At 32.3% G+C, this 23393-nt stretch overlaps 1 protein-coding gene across 2 annotated transcripts in view; it reads left to right on the plus strand.

Moving 5' to 3' along the window:
- The window catches only part of LOC145314651 (uncharacterized), an 89119-nt gene that overhangs the window by 45966 nt on the left and 19760 nt on the right, over nt 1-23393 (plus strand). The window contains exons 10-14 of one of the 2 annotated variants that reach the window (XM_080154659.1): nt 9643-9736; nt 13766-13840; nt 15031-15099; nt 15564-15613; nt 21920-21975. In XM_080154659.1, the coding sequence (XP_080010785.1) occupies nt 9643-9736; nt 13766-13840; nt 15031-15099; nt 15564-15613; nt 21920-21975 (344 nt within the window). Of the gene's footprint in view, nt 1-9642; nt 9737-13765; nt 13841-15030; nt 15100-15563; nt 15614-21799; nt 21857-21919; nt 21976-23393 lie in introns of both variants that reach the window. The other variant, XM_080154657.1, reaches the window with a different exon arrangement.

Raw genomic sequence — 23393 nt, forward strand, 5'->3', positions numbered from 1 at the left:
CGCGGAAAAGAATTTTGCGTGACCGTATCAATTATGGGCCCTGGATCGAATGTTTAAAGATAAAATTGCAGCGCACAATAATCATGACCAATTAGAATCTAGACGTATCAGAGAATAGGTAGGGCTACAAAATAATGAATCTAGGGATCTTAAGGGATAAGACAATGGACAATAATTTGATATTTATGATTTTAAACAAAATTGACCCTTTTGTAAAATAAAGTTATTGGTTGAACAGAGTCAATATTGATAGTTTGAACCAACCAATCAAGATTTAATAAAAGTTTTAAATTTTGTTCTTAAAAAGATTTTTATTGAAATAGGTACCTTTATTTTTAATGCTTTTTAGTACCTTGCTAAAATATGTTTAATATTTAATATTGTAGTTTCTCAGGCTTTTAAATTTTACCTTCATGAAAAAATAGTTTTTATATAATTCATTCAATTTTTATACAAAATATTGTAAAAATTACGGCATTTAAATCAATATTAATATGATCGAGTTCTCCTTAACAGGATAGCTTGTCATAGGTCCCGGAAAGGTTTATAACTATTTTGGGGGAGGATAACACCACCCTCCCAAGAGAAATCACACAAAAAATCGAATTAAAAAAAATTACGTAGAGACTTCAACGCAAAAACTATTATTCAAATTAGATAATTGAAGTAAAAATACACAAGTGCCACTATAGGCCTCTAGGGGCGTAAACGCTAGTAAAGTATAAAGTAGTAAGGTTTTAATGTCTGAAGTTTAAAATTTCCATGACTACTAAATCGATTGAGTTCTCAAAGGAAAGCTTCACTTAGGTCCCAGAATGGATTTAGGCTATTTAATTTAATTTTTATTTTAGGCTATTTCTTCAATCACTAATTTTTAGAAAGTGTACATATTTTGATAATGACTATTATTCCCATATCCCTTAATCCGTGGATAAACTGTTAATCAAACTAGTCCCCAAAGTTTTAAATAACATTTTCATATTCGTTAGCTCAACAACTTTGGTGATTTTTGTTGAATTTTGATTGATTGGTAAATTAAGTTGAATGTTCAAGCGCTTCAATCACTAATTATCGGATAATTTTGTATACCATCAAGGGGGATGTACATCAATTTTAAGGCCATTTTTATATCCTTTAACCCATGGATAAAACTGGACTCGAATGTTATGATAAAATTTATGACAGAACTTGAGATAATCAGGGAGGGAGGGAACATTGGATTGTAAATTACAACTGGTACCCAAAGTTTTATCTTTTTCGTTTTTGGGACACTTTTTAATTGATTGGTTCCAAACTAGTAGTACAAATTTAAACATTTCAATCAAAAAATTTAATGTACAGAAGGGGTAATTTTGTTTATAATGAAAGGGGATGTTTAACAATTTATCGCACATTGTCTTATCCCTAAGACCTTGGAGATAATGCAGTAAAGAATAAAGATGGATGGACAAGCCCTTTTAAGGAGCGCAGCTACTCTAAATATTTCTAGACCTCTAAATATAGGTTTAGCGGTTAGCGAGATCCTTGGGTACAAACACACACACACATCCTGTTACTTTATAAGGATTCATTTAAAAGTCATACAAGGTCTAACCCTACAAGGCTCTTGTATTATACTCTTGGCTAGCCTGAATTAAAAACGGCATAAATCCTGTTTATTTCAATAACTCTAATTAAAATTAAGTGAGAAAGATAGACATACATTCTATAACATTATCCTATAATTTAAAGTAGCAAGGTTTTTTTGTTTGTCCTTTAGGATTTTGCTAACCACTGAACCATTGAATTCTCAGTTCAAGAAAAGAATCCATAGGTTCAGGTCTTGGTAAGGTTTATGGCTATTTTTCTCCCCTACATCCCTCTACACTTGTAATTTAGAGTCCCTAGATTCTAGGGGCGCAGACGCTAGTACGTATAGCTTAACCCCTTACAGTCGGGCCCCTTGCCAAACCTTAATCAGTCGGGGGGGGGGGGCGTTCAACGCCCCCCCCTATTATCTCAGTTCCTATTAGAGCTAGAGAGCTAAATTTTTTTGAGTAAGTCCCCTGTGTTATGATGAATTTCCGACCTTAAGTAAGTCAAGGTCAATTTTCGCTTCCTTCACCCTATTATTTAACAACCTTTGTTTTCAGGTCTTTTTTTACTTAAAAATTTCAAACGGCTGTAATTTTTTTATTTTTGAAGCTAGAATAAAATTTTTTTTGCAGAAAATGTTTATCTTTATGTAAATTTTATATTTGAAATATCAAAATATAAATTTCAGCGGCCGCAGCTGTACTTGGCAGCTGCCAGCCGCCGCAGTTGGCGGTCGGCGGGAAAACGGCGGCGGATCTTTATGAAATTTTAATACGTTATGTAGACATGTGAGAAAAGCTTAACCCTTACAGATCGGGCCCCAATTCCCACCTTAATAGATCGGGGGGGGGGGGGGGCTCAAAGAGCCCCCCCCTCTATCTCGGCTCCTGGTACAGATAAAGACGTAAAATTTTTTTCTGGTGGTTCATGTGTATTTTTAGAGAAAATTACTTTTTCTTGTCATAGCGGCCAGACCGCTCCTTAACCGCTTTTTAGCGGCCAGCCGCTAAATTTTAAAACAGCTGTAGAGCGGCCAATTTTGCAGCTAGGATGACCAAATTTTAGGACGAACTTTTATTTTTTATAACAAAAAAATTATTTTTTCTGATCATCGCCGAAAAACGGAAAATAACGGAAACCGCCATTTTCGGCGGTTACGGCGGTAAAACGGGGGTTGGCGGCGCAAATTAATATTTTATCTGTTTATTATTGCTCAAGGATTTACCAAAAAAAATTATAGGTCTCTAGCTGTAATAGAAGCCACGATATTCATGATTTATGTCTGTAGTAAAAGCCGGACAAAAATCGGTCATAAAGTCGGTCAGGGAGCGGTCAAACGGTCATAACACCACTTTTCTCAGAAGGTCATTGATATCTAAGTATTCACCAAAAAAATTTTAGGTTTCTACCTTATACACAAAAGTCATAATGTAGAAATTAAGATTTATTTAGAATTTTTTCTAATTTTTTTTGCTACCCAACCGACTTTGACCGGACACCACGACCGACACAGACCAGATATCCTAATAAAATCAACTCTTGCCGACGTATAATTACTAAACTTAAAAAGTCATGAAGTTACAGCTCTCCAACTTACCTACAAAAAAAATGAGATTGAAAAAACTAGAGGGGGGGGCTCTTTGAGCCCCCCCCCCCCCCGATCTGTAAGGGTTAAGTTTAAAATTTGAAGTCTCTAAGTCAAAAATTGCGGCCACAGGAGCCATTTAAAGATTCTGGAGACCTGGAGGATCATGACCTGCAGGATCATACCTGGAACCTAAAATTGACTTAAACACCTGTATTTAATATGAGGATGTACTACTAGAGGATATTTTAGTATTTTGGTAAGATACAATGCTTTGTTTAAGTCAAAAAAATATTTTTGCTCTTTACCTGGATGACCCTGCCAGGTTTGCTGGCATCCTGTGCCCGCCAGGATGGAGATATTCAAAAAATTTCAACTCTCAGTTATGTCTTATACCCATACTTAAAAAGTCAAGCAGTTTGGGCTCTTTGTCTTTCACACACAGAAAATGAGATAGAAAAAAACGGATGGGGGGGGGGGGCGTTCAACGCCCCCCCCCCCTCCGACCGTTAAGGGTTAACGTTTTTTAACCTTTAGCCAGTAATAGCCCAATGTCATGTCTAAAGCCTTCTTTAAAGTTTGGACTGTGCCATATGACAGACGAACGTACATCCAACAATTTAAATAAAATGTAAATGTTTTGTAATTAAATTGTCCTTGTTATTTCTCTTGCATTTTTAAAGTATTTCTTTGTTTATTCAAGTTTACTCATAAAAATCAATTAAACGTACTTTTCAAGTGTCAAATCTTCATGGACATTGACAATTATACTTTTTACTAAAGTAACAGGATGTCTGCCTGTATGTACTTTTCAAGTGTCAAATCATCTGGGACATTAATAATTATCCTATATACTAAAGTAACAGGGTGTTTATATGTATGTATGTAAGATTACATACAGATAAAATACACCCCACTAAAGAAATTTGTCCATTTTGAACCCAATCAAATATGGAAGCAACTACTTAATATAAACATGGCATATAAAGATCTTAGGGAGGAGAAATCAAAGTGTCTTTTTTACGCTGTCTCTCTATGTATAGTCTAACTCAAAAGTATATCTCTCTCTTTCTCTCTCTCTCTCTCTCTTAATTTTCCTCCTAATTTTTCAACAAACATTCCAAACTCTCAAAGACATATTTAAAATCATCAAACATTGCGTAAACAATTATTTAATGTCCAAATCCTGAACCGCTAAGATAATGGTTGTGGAATATACGTGCATATTATGAGATGGAAAAATATTTTCTTCAATTTAGGTTGCTAACATGGAACTCATTTATTAGTCACTTCGTTCATCCAGTAGCATATGGAATAAAGGGGGTGGATGGGGGGAATCGTTATTTTAGCCCGTTGCGAGTTTCACCTTAAAAGAGACCATGAATATTTGGTGTAACATCCAAGAAATAACATATCCTTTATATCCCTGAAAATATCTGAGATGTCTCGTAATAATAAGAATCGTGTTTTGATAAAATTGCACTGCACAGTTCCATTGCAAGTCAAAGGAAACTACAAACTTTAGTTTTTATTTATAGCATGGCTTCGAAACCGATTAATATCCGTTAGATTAGAACTGGTTCTCAGTCATACTAAAAAATCATGTTTGGCATCGAATTACAATCAATTTCCACGAATATTCAAGTAAAAATCATAAAATTTATACTAGTTTTGTCAGCCCTGGCCTTCGGGCCCTCGGTCTAACAAAACTGGATTTAATCTTATATTTTTTATTTTAATATCCGCGGAAAGCTGTCTATAAACAGATGCGATTAAATATCATTGTAATTTTATCCTTAAATAAAAGTAAATGGATGTCTATGTAAAGCAAGGATCTCATCAGTGAAGCTTCTGGTAGGTCCAGGGAAGTTTTATAATTATTTTGGGATAGGATAACACCACCTCTAAAGAGAAATTGCCCCTAGAAAGAAAGAAATTGTGATTTTTTTCGTATTCAATGGTTATCTTTATTAATTAAGGTATAATGAAAAGCAGTAATTGTTATAAACAAAGAAAATTTAGATTTTGTCAATAAAATAATATCAAATTTATCTATTTTAATGATAAAACTATATTTTTGTGTTTCCCTTAAAGCTAAGGATTCAAGAAATTCAAATTGCATTTTAAGTTCATAAATAAAGATGTTATTAAATTTACCCATAAAAATGTATAATGTTTTAGATATCTATTAACAAATTGCCATCTTTCTGATTCCGAGATATTAATGGACAATGACATTATTGATATGTATCGGCATCGCCCCTGGAAATCTATTCTTAAAAAGAAAAGATTTTTTTGAGTAAGTGATTTCTCTGCCTATAATAGTATAAACCTTCCTGGGAACTATAAGATGGTTTTCTGTAAAAATTTTATGATTAGTCGAGCGGTAAGCGAGATCTTATAGGACAGGCAGACAGAAAGACACCCTTTTATATGTAATGTTAATATATTTAATTCCATAATAGTTATTTATCCCATCGTAATATAAACAGCTTTCCGCGTAAAGTAAAATGATAAATTATAAGAACAGGGCCAACAAAACTGGTATTATTATTTTTATTATTATTCGTGTCTATAATCAATAAGAAACATGATTTTTCAGTATGAAAAAAATTTAATTTTGTAATTTTAAAATGATTTACCTACTTTTTTCTTTTTCCATGAAGTAGAAACCTATTTCTAATGATAAAGGTTAACAAAGAAAGTTAATAAAGATTCACTTTCATTTACAGCGCAGTCACTTTACAAAACTACTAGTGTATACGCCCCTAGAGGCCGTTAAGGTGAAGGAAATCGACCACCTGACTTTCAATTTTCGTAATTTTTTGTACGGGCTATTTCTCTTGGGAGGCTTGTTTACTGGCCCTCCCCAAAAAAACATTTTAGGACCCATGAATACCTTGCTGTAAAAGTCCATTGCAATTGGTAAGAAAGATCCTTCTGTACAGACAGGCACACAGATAGACAGACTCACAGACATTCTGATACTTTTATGTTTACTTTTGCTGGTTTAATAATAGACACAATTGTCTTATTTAAATATTAAATCATTATTATCTATCTTCTTACATTACTTTTCTAGATAAAATAAAAATAAACCATTATCTTTATCTCAAGGATAAGACACTGGATGATGAATTCATGATAAATAAAATTTCCATTTCCAGATTTATTAATGTTTACAAAGATGTAATTAAAGTACCCAAAATGATTGACCCAGCGAATAAGACAACATTTTCATAAAACTTTGGGTACCAGTAACCAGAATAATTTACATCAATTGTTCCCTCCCTCCCTGTCTTTATCTGCAAATATCAATCTTTCAACAAAGATGATAACATCCATAAAACCTTAGCAAATCATATTTAAGCAAATATTTAGAACAAATTAAATTCATAGATTTATAGAAATTTCGCCAAATCTGTCGGGGGGGGGGGGGGGGTTAAGGAATGATTCGCACTGTATATTACTACTACTACTGTATATTACTACTACTATTACTAAGTATAAGACCCCCCCCAAAAAAAAAAAAAAAAAAATAAGCTTGGACGTCCTTGAAATTGTTCAAAATGCATGATACTAAAAAATAAGAAACGACAACGGTCAATATAATGATTCTTTGCTCTATCGTTCTTAATTACTGGATGAATCATCATTCTTAATTTAAGTTTAATAGGATAATTTCAAAATATACATTCTTTAAATGGATATGAATGGATAATATCTATAGAGTTGCTACGCTTTTGATATTCTATTTTTCTTTTGTAATTATTCTTTTAGATAAAATATACAGTGATTGAATATAAACTAATGAATATGTACCACCCCCCCCCCTAAAAAAAATATAAAACTACCTCTTTCGTAGAATAAAATTATGTGAGGAAAAGTTTGAAGAATGATTTTATTCCAGCCAATGACAAAACGAGATTATATAGTTTTTAGGTGAAAAAAAGATAAAAAATGTAAATATTTTTTTTATTAATTTCATTGTAACCAGTGTTTTTGTGAATATTTATTTTACAAGAAACATTAATTCTATTTATAGAAGCAGTATTTTGATGATTATTTGCCCATGTACTTTTTAAATTTGCGTACATTCTAGGACTATAGGTTCTTTGTCACCCTAATCGTTATATAATTACTAGGATTTTAAACCAAATTGTCATGTACTCTAATAAAGTGATACTTTCAGCTGGCTAAACTAACAATACCCCCCTTCATCCATCTCATATACCCCATTTCCTTCACTGCTCCTGCATGATGAACTGACCAATAAATGAGGTCCATATTAGCAACCTAAACCCCTCTGTCAACATATATATGTCAATATATCCACGTATTCTGTAAATGGATGTAGAATATACGTGGATATTACAACAGGAAAAAAATTGTCGTCAATTTAGGTTGCAATATCATCTTGCATTTATTGGACGGACCATATCCTGTAAGAGGGGAGGGGATGGGGTTAAGGAGTGGGGTGGGGGAGATAGTTATTTTAGCCTCCCGCTAAAGAGTTCAGTTTTTTCATAGAACATGAAAATCTGGTGTAAGATCCATGTAATAATAAATCCATTGTCACCCTATACTCTACGTTGAATATTGAATTCTGAATGTGAGTCGTGCTTTACGCCAGTTGAAGGAATGATTCTACATAATTTGTGACAGCTCCCTTGTTAGGTCGTTAAGTGGTGTAATATACCCCCCCCCCCTAACTTGTGCTTTAGTATTTTTTGTCATTTAACCTTCACTGCAAGAACGTCCAAGCTTTTCTATAAGTGTCAAAAAAGAGGGGTTTCAAAGGTTTGAGGGGAGTAATCAAATTTTTTAATTAAATTTAGGGGGTAAAATAAGATGTTTCAAAGTTTAAAATGAGGGGGGGGGGATAAAAACCCCTTTACACCCCCCCCCCCCACATACTGGACGTCTATGCTTCATTGGATAGCTTGAGGGTTGCTTTTAAAATAAGTTATAGTTTACAGTTTAGAAAAGTTTAAGGCTATTTGCATAGATTAAAATGTTGCCTTCTGAAGTAATAGTTTGGAGTCTCCACTAAAAAAAATCAACATTTTATTTGTAAGGGTGGGAAGAAAAGATACCATTTAATTTTAATGGGACAATGTTTCAATTCCTCGCATCATTTCCAGTCATACCATTTAATTCATTTAACCTTTTTCATCGTGTTCTTAGTGATGCATTTTAGTAGCGAAGCTACTATATAATTCGAAATGTCCATATGAACGTTTCAGAAAAAAAAGATTTTCTTGTCTTTATTCAAGATAGATTGCTGAAACTTCTTGTCAACATTCCCATCATTATGTAGCATATTTTAGTAGAAAACACCAATAGCGGTCAGACTGCTTTAAAGCAGCCTTTAAGCCGTTTTTATCTTTTACATTACTTCTAGAAACCTATAATTACTATGTTGATATAATGACATGATAAAACCTTAACAGAGAGTTCAGCTTTAAAGCCAAAAAGTATAAATAGATACATAATGAATCTAACAATACATGAGCAATGAGCATTCAATATAACCATCATTATTACTTTCATTTATGTAATACATTTATGTTTATATCTGTTTCTCAATCTTTCTATCTATCTATCTATCTATCTATCTACTTATCTATCTATCTATCTATCTATCTATCTATCTATCTATCTATCTATCTATCTATCTATCTATCTATCTATCTATCTATCTATCTATCTATCTATCTATCTATCTATCTATCTATCTATCTATCTATCTATCTATCTATCTATCTATCTATCTATCTATCTATATATCTATCTATCTATCTATCTATCTATCTATCTATCTATCTATCTATCTATCTATCTATCTATCTATCTATCTATCTATCTATCTATCTATCTATCTATCTATCTATCTATCTATCTATCTATCTATCTATCTATCTATCTATCTATCTATCTATCTATCTATCTATCTATCTATCTATCTATCTATCTATCTATCTATCTATCTATCTATCTATCTATCTATCTATCTATCTATCTATCTATCTATCTATTTATCTATCTATCTATCTATCTATCTATCTATCTATCTATCTATCTATCTATCTATCTATCTATCTATCTATCTATCTATCTATCTATCTATCTATCTATCTATCTATCTATCTATCTATCTATCTATCTATCTATCTATCTATCTATCTATCTATCTATCTATCTATCTATCTATCTATCTATCTATCTATCTATCTATCTATCTATCTATCTATCTATCTATCTATCTATCTATCTATCTATCTATCTATCTATCTATCTATCTATCTATCTATATATCTATCTATCTATCTATCTATTTATCTATCTATTTATCTATCTATCTATCTATCTATCTATCTATCTATCTCTCTATCTATCTATCTATCTATCTATCTATCTGTTTATCTATTTATCTATCTATCTGTTTATCTATTTATCTATCTATCTATCTATCTATCTAGGTATGTGATGACGCAATGATGCAGATCATAGGAGTGACCTGCCGGCACCTGGAACATCTGGACATCTGGAAATCCTCTGCAGTATCTGATTCAGGTAATCATTCATGAACATGATTCCTCCCCCCCAAAAAACGTTATAAACTTGTTCTGCGATTGTTATGGGAAGGGAGGGAGGTTACATTGGACTAAAAATGGAATTGGTACCCAAGGTGTAATAACCACATTATTCAATTCTTTGGCTTAAAACTTTGGGTACTTTTATTGAATTGTGTTTGATAAGTCTTAAACTAGTAGTGTACAAACTTTTCAACCTCTACTTTTGATCTATTACAGAAGTTATTTTAAGGATGTACATTAATTTATAATCTATTGTATTATCCTTGAAGATTCCTGAGAGTCCAAACTTAATTATATTTTACTAAATTTAAAGGCATTAAAAATCTTTCATCAAAGTAATTCTTGAAAACATTTTTTTGTAGATTTTTTTATCAAAACTTGCCCATCCTATTTCTTGAAAGTAAAATGGTTGTCATAAAGGCATTTATACTGCCTAGATTATATGCAAAAAGTTAATCTTCTATAAAAGCCGCCAAAAATGAGAACTTTTTAGCAAATTTACAATACAAGTCTTTCATGATGGTATAACACAAAATATGCTATACACCTAATATATTTCGTATACAAAATTTTGAAAACGGGGGTAAGTTTCACACCCCTCTTAATTGTAGAGTATTTGTGGCTTTTTAACTAGCAGGTTTCGTCGCATTTTCACAATGGCTTTTCTCCTATTTCTAGCCCTCTGGCTCTAACCCTGCAGGGCAGTCATTAACAATTACCTAACCTAACCTAAAATAACCTATCAAGGCTACTGTGAAAAAAATACGAAAACCTCTACATCGTTTTCTTTCCATGATTATTAAAAGGTATTCATATAGTTGCCGATATTAAAACTTTGTTTGATTGTATGGTAACCTAAGGAGGGGCCCATTCTTCATGTAGGATCAATAAGCTGCTACAAAAGACGTGCACACAAAAACAAAAATATTTTCTTAATGTAAAATAGCAAATTGAAATTGCTTATTCGTTGTTCCAACTATATTCAGGAATCTTAGGGGATAAGACATGGACAATAAATTGATGTACATCCCCAATGATAATAAACAAATTATTTTTACTGAATTATATCTTAACATGGTGCTTTCAAGTATTGAGCTACTATTTTTTCGCAGTTTTGGAAAACCATCCTAAGAATAGCTGTGCATTTTCAAAGGTCATAAAACATCTACCGACTGAATAAAGACTAGTTTAAACGCCAGAACACAGAGAAAATAACAGCATTTAAATTTTATAAAGATTAATTTATCTTCGGTTATCCTATAGTCAGGATTGCAATTAAAATTTCAAAGGCCTTAATAAAAAGTAGTAAGCTTTTTATCTGTAGCGAAGGATCTCACTAACCGCTAAACCGATATGAATTTTATTTTACAGTGAGGCTTCTTATAGGTCCTGGAATGATTTTAAGCTATTTAATTTTTTACAAATAAATTATGGGTATGGTTTTAGGCTATTTTTATGCCTTTCCATACCCCTTAAAATATCATCTCCTAGATGCTGGGGCGAAACCACCAGTATTTATATATTTTGCCTATATGATATGGCGTAACTATTCTATAGAAGTAGTTATCTAAATAATATACATACACACAAAATACCCAGAGAGGGAGGGGACAATGGGCTGCTTATTACACTGGTCCCCAAAGTTTCATGACAATATTTTCTTATTCGTTGGCTTAACAACTTTGGGGACTTTAGATTGGTTAGTTCAATAAGTTGAGTGTCCTAATGTGTCAACCACTAATTTGATAAAAAGCCTTTGTTTTTTTTTGCCAATATGATCTGGCGCAACTATTCTATAGAAGTGGTTATCTAAATAATATACATACCATACACACAAAATACCTATATGTACATATCTAATGTAAATTAGGAGGGTTCAAAGTTTTTTTTATAGACGATTTTAGCCAATCATTTGATGATAATAAACATAATTACCCCTTCTGCTAATAAAAACTATTGGTTTAAAAGTTTGGACACTACCAGCTGAGAATCAACCAATCAAAATTCCCTTAAAAAAACCAATAATTTTGAGCCAACAAATATGATAAATTGGTTATAAAAATTTGAATACCAAATAAAATGAGACACCCTATAGACCTAGAGTTCATGTGTATTAAGAGATATAAGTTTTCCGGAATTTTAATGTAGGGAGGAGATTTGAAATCTGCATCAAATTTTAAGGATTTTTTTATAAAATTCGTTTTTTGTATAATTCTTTATCTAAAAGCGGAAATAAATTTTAAGTTAATTAATTTTGACCAATAGGATAGGTGGATTTTAAACTACCTGCGCTCTAATTGGTTGAATGATGTACGACATCCAATCAGAGCGCAGATTTTTTAAATCCACCAATCACGGATGCCAAAATTAATTAACTTAATTTGTATTTCCGCTTTTAGATAAAGAATTATACAAAAAACGAATTTTATAAAAAATCCTTAAAATTTGATGCAGATTTCAAATCTCCTCCCTACATTAAAATTCCGGAAAACTTATATCTCTTAATGTGTATGTATGTCTGTTTATATGAATGTCAACATTTAATTTTCGTATTTGTATAGCTTTGTTTGTATTATACAATTGTAACAGCATAAGACTAACATCTTAATATAACTATTGGTAAAGCGTTTTATTTAAAAAATGGCTGTTTCCCACTTAGCTCCTAGTCGAGCAGAAGGTGTTATTAGGATGATGATAATTGGGTGTGTTTGCAATATTATATTGTCCATTATATTATCCCTTAAGATCATCGAGATAGATTCTTAGATAGTTTGAATCAAAAGTAGGAGCAAATTAAAAACCTTTAAAAGTACACTTATAAGCAGTACAAAATCTTGAAAAATGTCCATGTCGACCATTAATACAATGCATAGCGTGAAGGGTTTTTGCTGTGTCTTTCATATAAACATAAAACAGATATCATCTACAAAGATATGCGAGTTATAAAAAAAATATTAAAACTAACAGCATAACTTGTTTATAAGTAAAGTATTTGTAGTTTTTCCTAGAGGCGATTTATCTTGGGAGGTTGATGGTACCCTCCCCCAAAATAGTTATAAACTTTGCCAGGATCTATAAGAAGCTACTCTCTAAAGTAGAACCATATCGGTTCAGCGGATAGCGAGATATTTCGGTAAAGATAGCCAAACATCCTTTTACTTTATTATAAGGATTTGAAATAAGTCTAAGCATGTACTAATTTTATTTCTTTTTTGAAAGGGTTGGAGGCGATTGGTACAGGGAATCTACACAAAAAAATATAGATTTCCATCTTAAATAGCAGTCGAGAAAATGTTATGGACTGACAGACTAAGGGACAGACAAAGTTAATTATAGAGTAGTTTCGCAACTTACATATAAATACAATGGTGGCTTTGAATTCGAAAAAAATACTAAAATATAAAAACAAAATAGCATAAAATTACTCTGGTACCTATGAGAAGCTTCCCTAAATGAAAAACTAAATCGGTTTAGTAGTTATCAAAATCTTAAGCTTCAGACAAAAAAAAACATAGTACTTTATGTTAAAGGATAATACGTAGGGTTTATAACAATGTAATCGGGGCTAAAAAAAAACTAGTTTTAATCTTATGATTGTACATTTTTTCATCAGAGGAAGCTGACTTTAAAACATATCTATAGTGTAGATGTATATACAGATAACTACCCCTTTCCCTTTTTCAATGACTTTGTTTTGTCTGCTACCAAATTATTTTCTGCTATTTAACAGTGTTAATATGACCGACACCATTGGTTGATTTTCAATGACCCAATTGAGAGTCTGCACAATGACACAGCGATGGGGAGATACAGTTATTTAACCCATTCACCCTCTAGTGTTTTGCTCTAATGTTTACAATACGATGCGAGAAATAACTATAATCTATTTTAGGTGTATCTATGTTTTTGGGACTGGAGGCCGAACTATTATAACTATTATCTATTTTTGGTGTATCTATGTTTTTGGGACTGGAGGCCGAACTATTATAACTATTATCTATTTTAGGTGTATCTATGTTTTTGGGACTGGAGGCCGAACGGCAGTTCAAAGTTTGCTCAACCCTCAAGAAAATTCTTATCAAGGAAATTTATCTTTTCAAATTATTTATATTATCACAACAAATATATAAGTATAGATGTATAATCGAGACAAATATCTGGCCCAGGTGGTGCTTTTCTTTTCTTATGCTTATGACTTATTGTGACAATTATAATTATAGCTTCTAAGAGCCCACACTTTTTAAAATAATCAATATATAATTCCTTGAACAAACGAATCAACAAATCACGATAAATTTCTCCCTATTTTAGAGAGTTTTTTTTCAAGAGGGGGCGGGGGGATAATTCATAATTATAACTACAAGAATTTGTTATTTGCTGAATTTCTGTAGATATTTTTATTTCAACAAAATATGTTTAAAAGTTTGGTAAAATTTTAGTAAAAATAAAATTTGTATGTATACATTATTAATGGGATCAAAAGATAAGCAGTTTTATATTCAATTTCAATATTAGGATGTTACACTATTACTACAAAATTTTTAATTAAAAAATATTTTAAAGTTTAGGAAAAGGTTAGAAAAATTTCAATATGATCAATGTAATGCTGTTTAACTAAACGTTGGATAAATTTTTTTATGATATTAATTAAAAATAATAATTTTGCTGATTCATAAAAATATTTTATCGTGAGATTTAAATATGTAGATTACATTACGTAATAAGCAACAATTTAAGAATTGAAGCTTCTTTATAATTAGGAGTTATTTGTCTGTCTGTATGTCTGGCATAAAGAATTGTTAGCCACTTACGATGTTGCTTTCTCTACAGTTTAATTCACTGTCATAAAAATAATGATGAAAATTTAAAATATATTCTGAAGATTTTTATTGTTAATTGTTTATCAGGAATCTTAAGGGATAAGACAATGGATGCTAAATTTATGTACATCTCCAATGATGAAAGGCAGAACTGGCTCTTGTGTAGATTATAATTATTGGTTCATAAGTTTAGACTCTTCTGGTTTGGAACCAACCAATCAAAATCTATAAAATTACTTCATGTTTTTAAACCACCAAATAAGATGAATTGGCGTTATAAAACTTTGGGTACCAGCATAATTTACAGTCCAAAATGTCCTCTCTGTCCTAAGAAATAACATAGAAATAATACTGGTGGACATACGAACGTTAGACACTCTTTATAACTAATTTACAAGCCATTTAAGAGATCTTAAGGATGAATATTGAAAAGATAATTATATTTGTATGCAGGACACTTCAATTACTGATAGAGGAGCTTTTCAGCTTTTATTCTACTGCCTTAAATTAGAGCTTTTAGGTAAGGATTTCAGCTATTATTCTATGGCGCTTTTACACAAATTGACTTGATGAGCACTCTTTCCCCCCTGTTGAATAAAAAGGGGGGATTCAGATTGTTTTTAGTTGCAGTCGGTAGGAATAGAGTAGTACATATTTGGTACTGGAGAAATAAAATAAATTCCTCTCTTATTTTTTTATTGGGGGGGGGGGGATTAAAGTGCTTAACAGGTACTTTATGTACAAGAGCCGTATTGACTGTTGGTTAATTAATTTTTAATTACTAATCTACACATTTTTTTATAATTATGTCATATGTTAGACTGTCCCTGAATTAAGGTTTTTTGCCTCTCATTTCTGACTTTTCAAATGGCACAAATATGCAACTTATTGAATTTTATTTTGAATCCATTTATCCTGACTGACACAGAAGCTTTTAAAAATAAATAACTACTATGTTCAAATAAAAATTATTTTTTATTTCAGATTTTTCGCACGATTCCTTTTTGCAGCAGTTTCTGTGTAGAATTGGAGACAGGAAAGTTTTATACAAAAATCATGTGCACGCCACTCAATCAATAGTAGCGCAGCTACTCTAATATTGTAAGAAACGTACGTTCAAACGTCACTTTTACACTAAAACTGAAATAAAGAATTAATGGTACATTCCCTTAAATTGCCTGTCGATATCTTAAATTGAAAATATGAAAATAAAAGGGAGGGGGGAGTTTTAGTTGTACCTATGCCTAACCCCATTGAAGGGGATCACATTGCGGGCCTGTATATCCGGAGCCCAAACCATACGGGGCTATCCAGTACCCAATATAACCAAACCTATCCTGACCTAAGATAATTCGGAGTGGGTATCTGCTCAACAAGCCTTTTCGTGGGAAAACATCCAATTTAAGTGAAATGTTCATTAAAAAATTCAAAAACTGGTCTCTGCAGATTGAGTGTGTATGGAGAGTGATGTGCTTTGTAAACACAGTGCAGACACATATATGAATAACGCAGATAGATAGAAGGACGCACAGACATATCTTAGTTCTAGAGCAACGTCGATTCTAAAAACATAATTATGGAAATTAGTTTGATGCTTACATCTATTTAAAAGCGTACTTCTATTCTTCATGCAAATTTTTAAATAGCGAACCTGTTGTACAATTAGGGTGTTGCTGTTCGTCTCTCAAGAATCATCCTAGAACAATATATTTATTTATCTGTCTATTATACTTGTCCCCAACGATTTATGATTACGTTTTCCTATTCGTTGGCTTAACAACATTGGGGGCTTTAGAGAATTTTGAATGGTTGTTTTATAAAGTTGAGCGTTCAAACGTTTCAACCACTAATTCTAATCTACAAAAGGGGCAAGTTTGTGTATCATCATTGGGGATCTACATCACTTTATCGACCATTGTCTTATCCCTTTAGATCCCTGGGTTATTTCCTTCAACAGCTGCGCTTTAATGGATTTTATCAAACTTGTTATGTTTAAAAACATTCATGTTAGGCTTTTAGGTTTTGTGCCCTTTTTTTGCATAATATGTGTATATATTTATTTACCTATCTATCTTTATATATTTATAATTTTCTATCTATCACATATATATTTATCTATATATATTCTATCTACATGTCTGTTTGTATGTATGTCTGTCTGTCTGCCTGTCTGTCTGTATTTCTGATTGTCTATCTGCATGTTTATATGCCTATCCATATTTTTTTTGTATGTCTGTTTATTTGACTGCCTGTATGTATGTCCATCTGTCTGTCTGTTTGTCTATCTACCTTTCTTTTTAGTTAGAAAACACACGCCATTTTTAAAGCTTATGCTTTCTTTAGGGACTAAACTCTCAAAAAAATGTCAATAAGAAATAAGAAAAATGTAGAATAAGAAAACAGTAGACTGTAATACAGTAACAATTAAGAAAAATTAGATATACAGTTAAGGATTTATTAAGATGGTCATTTTTCATTTTTTCGGCGCTGGGGTTGTTCCACTTCCCAAGAAAATTGCTCAAAACCACCGCAGGAGCATTAGGTATAATCACTGAAGAGAAAAATCTAATCGGTTCAGCGGTTCTCAAGCTTTAGATGGACGGGCGGACATCATTGTACTTTTTATTATAGATAATTTTCCTTTTCATAGTCTTTTTTTGAGAATACCCCCTTTCTCCTAGCTTTGGTTTAGTGGTTTGTAATGACAAAAAGATGAATATGTTTGTTCTGTAAGTTGTCACTTTTTAGGAGCGCAGCTACTCTATAACTATGCAAGCGCTACTAAGATTGTTGTCAAATAAACTTTTTAATAATGAATAACGGACGGACATACCCTTATTATAGAATAGACAAACCCCACTACGATTGTTGTGATGGTTTAAAGCTAAGCAAATAAACTTTATAATAATTAATGATGACAGACAGACGGTCAAATATTAGGACGTACGGACATACCCTTATCATAGAGTAGCTACGATACTAAAATTGTTGTCATGGTTTGAAGCTAAGCAAATAAACTTTTTATTTACAAACTCTAAGAAAAAGGTTGAAACATAATGGTGACTCAAAATAATAACAAAAATATTTCTAAAAATAGATATATTATTACATGGATCTTATACCAAATTGTCTAGTTCTCTAATAAAGTAAAACTTGCAGAGTGCTAAAATACAATTCTCTCCTTCCACCACTTTTACCCTATCCTGTTGGATGAACGAACTGACCAATAAACGAATTATATCTATGTATATTCTACATTTCTAGATTAATATCAATGATTAAAATGTAATAATTTTATCCTGTAAACTGCGTAGATACTGTATTCTTTAAGATTATTTATTACGAACGTTGTAATGAAAGAACCATTGAACGTAAAAATATACTTTATACAGTAGCCACGCTACGAAACTGAAGAATTTTTGTATCACTACTAATCCAAAAACATTCTGTTAATCCTAGACAGGGAGTGGACAACGTATAAAAAATTAATCCATCCCCGTTACTTCAATATTCTAAACATACAAAAAATACAATTCCAACATATGTTTATATTTTGTTTAAAACTTTTCAAAATTCACCTTCTAGAAAATAAAGGCTTTGAACCAGAGTGCGAAAGGTTCAGTGGTTTTGGAAAATATAATCCATTATCCCTCCCCCCTTGACCGTCCTTAATTGGTGGAAAATTTTATCATCCATAGTCGTATTCCTGTATTTCTGACAAATCCTTAAAACTATTTTAAATTCTAAAATAAACAAATAAATAAAAAGGGTTGGCTCGGCTAATTTTAAACAGCAAAAACTTTATTTACACAGTATAATGTTAAAGTGTGCTTTTAAACTTTTTAAGGATTCTTTAAAAAGACATAATAGTTATTTCTCGTATCGTATTATAAACGGCTTTCCGCGGAAATAGAATGTACAATTATAAGATTAAAACTAGTTTTTTTAGCCCCGTGGTGCCGAAGGCACCGGCTAAAAAAACTGGTTTTAATCTTATGTTTGTACATTTCTATATTCGTAGAAAACTGGATATAATACGATGCTAGACATAGTTTTTTCGTATGGATGAGAACCGGTTCCTACCCGAATGAATACGAGAATATAATATTTCCCATATTTTTAGTCATTCTTTTATGATTATTTTCCGATTTATATTTATACTAATAACAATTAGTTTGGAACCAATTAATTAGAAGTACCCAACGTTTTTGAGCCTACGAATAAGATAACTCGGTTATAAAACTTTGGGTACCGGTGTAATTTACAGTCCAATGTCCCCTCTCTCCCTGCCTTAAAACTGAACACGAATTGTCACTAAAAATCTGCATAAATAAGCCTGAGATGAACGTAAAAAATTGGACTTTCATTCAGAGATAAAAGATAAGAAAACCTTGTTTAAAAGTATCATGATGTTTGTCTGTCTTGCTAACAGCTGGACCTGTATATGGTTCTCCTTTAAAGTGAAGCCTCTTGCAGGTCTAGAAAGGTTTATGACTATTTTTGTGGACACCTCTCCCCTAGAAAAATGCCTAGTAGGCGCTAGTGATTTTTATAAAATCCACCCTATCCTATTATATAAAGTAGTAAGATTTTTTTCGGAAGCTTAAAATTTCAATAACTACTTAACACATTGAGATCTTTATTTAAGGGAAGCTTAACATAGGTCCTGTGATGGTTTTAGGCTATTTTATTATTTACATTCAAGTCTAGGTATGGCTTTATGCTATTTTTCTTTCCATCGTTTCCTCTTTGAATCAAAAAGCACATAGGAGCTAGGGTCCAGCTGCTAGTTCTCTATAAGGAGGAGGGATTTCTATCTCTCTGTGTTTTAGATCAAACGAGGGCGGGGGGAAAATTGTTTATTCTCCATGATCCTTTCCCCAAATCTAAGGTTTAAATCAGGGATCTAAAGGGATAAGACAATGGCCGATAAATTGGCGTACATCCCCAATGATAACATAAAAAATTAACCCCTTCTGTAGATTAAACTTAGTGGTTGAAAAACTTGAACACTTATCACCAATCAAGATTCACTTGTTAATCCAACAAATAAGAAAACGTTATTAAAAAACTTTGGGGACTAGTTTAATAAACAATGCATTGTCCCCCCCTCTCCCTGGTTCTAAATTGTAGACAGTGGTGTTTAATTTATTGTTTTTGGTTATCTTGAAAGATTTACGAGAAATCTGATATATATACTATGTTGTATATACCAGGTATATTAAGGGATAAAACAATGGATGATAAATTAATTTAGATCCTCAGCAAAATTATAACTTCTGTGGATAAAAAAAATATTGGTTGAAAAGTTTGGCACCAACCAATTAAAATACTATAAAAGTTTTAAGACAAGGAAAAACCGAATGCGGTTAAAAAACTTTTGGTAACAGTGTCATTACAGTCCAATGTCCCCTCACTCACTGGGTATATACATAAACAATATAAATACAAGTATGTTATTCTGCCATTAAAATGGTTCATTCTATTTCAATTTTTATTCGAATTGAACCAGCCTAACGGGCACTAATAAAATGGACCATTCTACTATAATATCCTGCCATAAAATCAACACTCTGCACAAAACCAGGCCAAAATTAACATTAAGAAAAATAGTCGAAATAGAACCATTGAGGATCTGTCATCATTATCTGGTGGATTGGAAAATTGAAATATTGAAAAATTGAAAATTAAACTATAAATCTATTAGCCATTGTCTTAACTCTTTAGATCACTGGGTAGAAGATAGACGTTTAATGGGGGAAATATTTTTACTTTCATTACCCTCTCCCTCCTTGCTGTGAAGTGAAACTTCTTTTTTTAACCCACTAAGAATTGACGACAAAACAACTAAATATACATATTTTAAATGGGCATAATAAAACAAATTGTAAACAATCTACGTGTGTTTTTATATGTATCTGTGTGTGTGTGTGTATGTATATGTGTGTGTGTGTGTGTGTGTGTTTTGTGTTTTATATAGGCCTTAACCCTTAACGGTCGGGGGGGGGGCGTTGAACGCCCCCCCCTCCGGTTTTTTCTATCTCATTTTCTGTGTGTGAAAGATGAAGAGCCCAAACTGCTTGACTTTTTAAGTATGGGTATGACACATAACTGAGAGTTGGAATTTTTTGAATATCTCCATCCTGGCGGGCACAGGATGCCAGCAAACCTGGCAGGGTCATCCAGGTAAAGAGCAAAAATATTTTTTTGACTAAAACAAAGCATTTTATCATACCAAAATACTAAAAAATCCTCTAGTAGTACATCCTTATATGAAATACAGGTGTTCAAGTCACTTTCAGGTTCCAGGTATGATCCTGCAGGTCCTGATCCTCCAGGTCTCCAGAAATCTTTAAAAGGCTCCTGTGGCCGCAATTTTTGACTTAGAGACTTCAAATTTTAAACTTAAGCTATTCTTACATGTCTACATAACGTATTAAAATTTCATGAAGATCCGCCGCCGTTTTCCCGCCGACCGCCGACTGCGGCGGCTGGCAGCTGCCAAGTACAGCTGCGGCCGCTGAAATTTATATTTTGATATTTCTAATGTAAAATTTACATAAAGATAAACATTTTCTGGAAAAAAATTTTTCTTCTAGCTTAAAAAATAAGAAAATTACAGCCGTTTGAAATTTTTAAGTAAAAAAGGACCTAAAAACAAAGGTTGTTAAATAAAAGGGTGAAGGAAGCGAAAATTGACTTAGACTTATAAAAGGTCGGAAATTCATTATCAAACAGGGGACTTGCACAAAAAAAATTAGCCGTCTAGCTCTAATAGGAACTGAGATAATAAGGGGGGGCGTTGAACGCCCCCCCCCCCCCCCCCCCCCCCGACTGATTAAGGTGCGGCAAGGGGCCCGACTGTAAAGGGTTAAATAGAACATTATAGTAGCGAAGCTACTCTATAAGTGGTGTATGTTCGTCTATGTTGTTAAACTCTTGACAATTCAAAAAATTTTATTTGGTTATTGGCGGATTATAAAAAAAATTCTGATGCATAAAGTTACATTTTATAAGTTGGTTTTATTATGTTAATGGTTAACAATTTATTGATAAAATATCGGTTTCTAATCTCATATAAAGTCGATATAAACCATTAAACATGCATGTCAACGCAATGTTTCCAAGATTAGTAAGGTAAAATAATACCTCAAAATAATCCCCCTCAAATAAAAAGCTTGGACGCCCCTGGATGATGAAATAAAACTTGAATGTTTCTGCAGTTATCTCAAGTTCGAGCACGACTACAATCTGCGCAATATATTTCTACCAGTCAGGTAACAATTATCGAATTATAGACACCTTTCCGCGGATATTAAAATAAAACTTGATGTTGCTATAGTTATCTCAAGTTCGAGCACGACTACAACCTGCGCAACATATTTCTACCAGTCAGGTAACAATTTTCGTATTATAGACACCTTTCCGCGGATAGTAAAGTCTTGGTATAAAAAACTGTTATTAATATTATGATTTTTATTTTAATGTTCGTTGAAAATTGTCTGTAATACCATGCTATAATATTTACATGATTTTTTTAGTACTTTTGAAAAAAGCAATGTAACTTAAAAACACTGTAATCGCTGGACCGTATTCCTTTACAGTGAAGCTTCTAATAGGTCCAGGTAGAGTTTTTTTAGCTATTTTAGAAGACGGCACCTCAAAAAAAATAGCCTCTACAAAAAAAAACCCAGAGATTTTGTTTTTTTTAAACTAAAATTTTAAGTGGAGAGTTATCTTCATTTCTCTTTTTCTCATTAACTTTAAAACCCTCATAATGTTAGGCCGAATAATTTTAAAAATCTCCACTTCAAATGAACGTTTTCGTCCTTGTTTAAAATACTGTTTCATATCCCAAGTGACATTACATACCACCTAGAATTCTGAATTAATTTAGTTTAATAAAATTCGATATATGATCACTTGGATGGTGCACTAGATTTTCATGTACTCTAATAAAGTGTTACTCCAAGCTGGCTAAGTAATGATACCATTATTCCACCTTCTTTACCCCATCCCATATCCTCCTACTGGATGAACGAACTGACCAATAATTGATGTCAATATTTGCAAGCTAAATTGACGACAAATTTTCTCCTGTCAATATATCCCCATATTCTATATCCATTTGAATAAATTAGCAATTAAAGAAAGTAGGGGCACTTTGTTCTAGTAAAAACATCAACATTATTTATACATAAATTTAAATTAAGATAAAAGGCAGACTTTAAGAAAAGAATATAGAAAGAGAGAGGGAGTGAAAGAGATAGAGAAAGAGAAACTGAGAAAGAAAGAAAGAAAAAAGCGAAAGAAAGGGGGGAAGAAAAAGTTTAAGAAAGAGAGAGAGAGAGAGAGAGAGAATTAGTTTGAGAGATAAAAAAGAGAAAGAAAGAGAATGAAAGAGAAAGAAGAAAAAAAGAAATATAAAGAAAAAGAAGGAGAAAGAGAGAGAGAGAGAGAGAGAGAGAGAGAGAGAGAGAGAGAGAGAGAGAGAGAGAGAGAGAGAGAGAGAGAGAGAGAGAGAGAAAGAGAGAGAGAGAGAGAAAGAAGAAAAAAAGAAATATAAAGAAAAAGAAGGAGAAAGAGAGAGAGAGAGAGAGAGAGAGAGAGAAAGAAAGAGAGAGAGAGAAAGAGAGAGAGAGAGAGAGAGAGAGAGAGAGAGAGAGAGAGAGAGAAAGAAAAAAAAGGTAGAAAAAGAAAGAGAGAAAGAAAGAAAGATAGATAGACATAGAGAGATGGAGTGAGAGAGAGAGGAAGCAAGAAACAAAAAAAATTAGAGCGTGTTAAAAGTACAGGTTTTATAGATAAGCTTTT

Source organism: Acartia tonsa, chromosome 3, assembly GCF_053477335.1.
Source record: "Acartia tonsa isolate MP-2025a chromosome 3, ASM5347733v1, whole genome shotgun sequence".
NCBI classification, from domain to species: Eukaryota; Metazoa; Arthropoda; class Copepoda; order Calanoida; family Acartiidae; genus Acartia; species Acartia tonsa.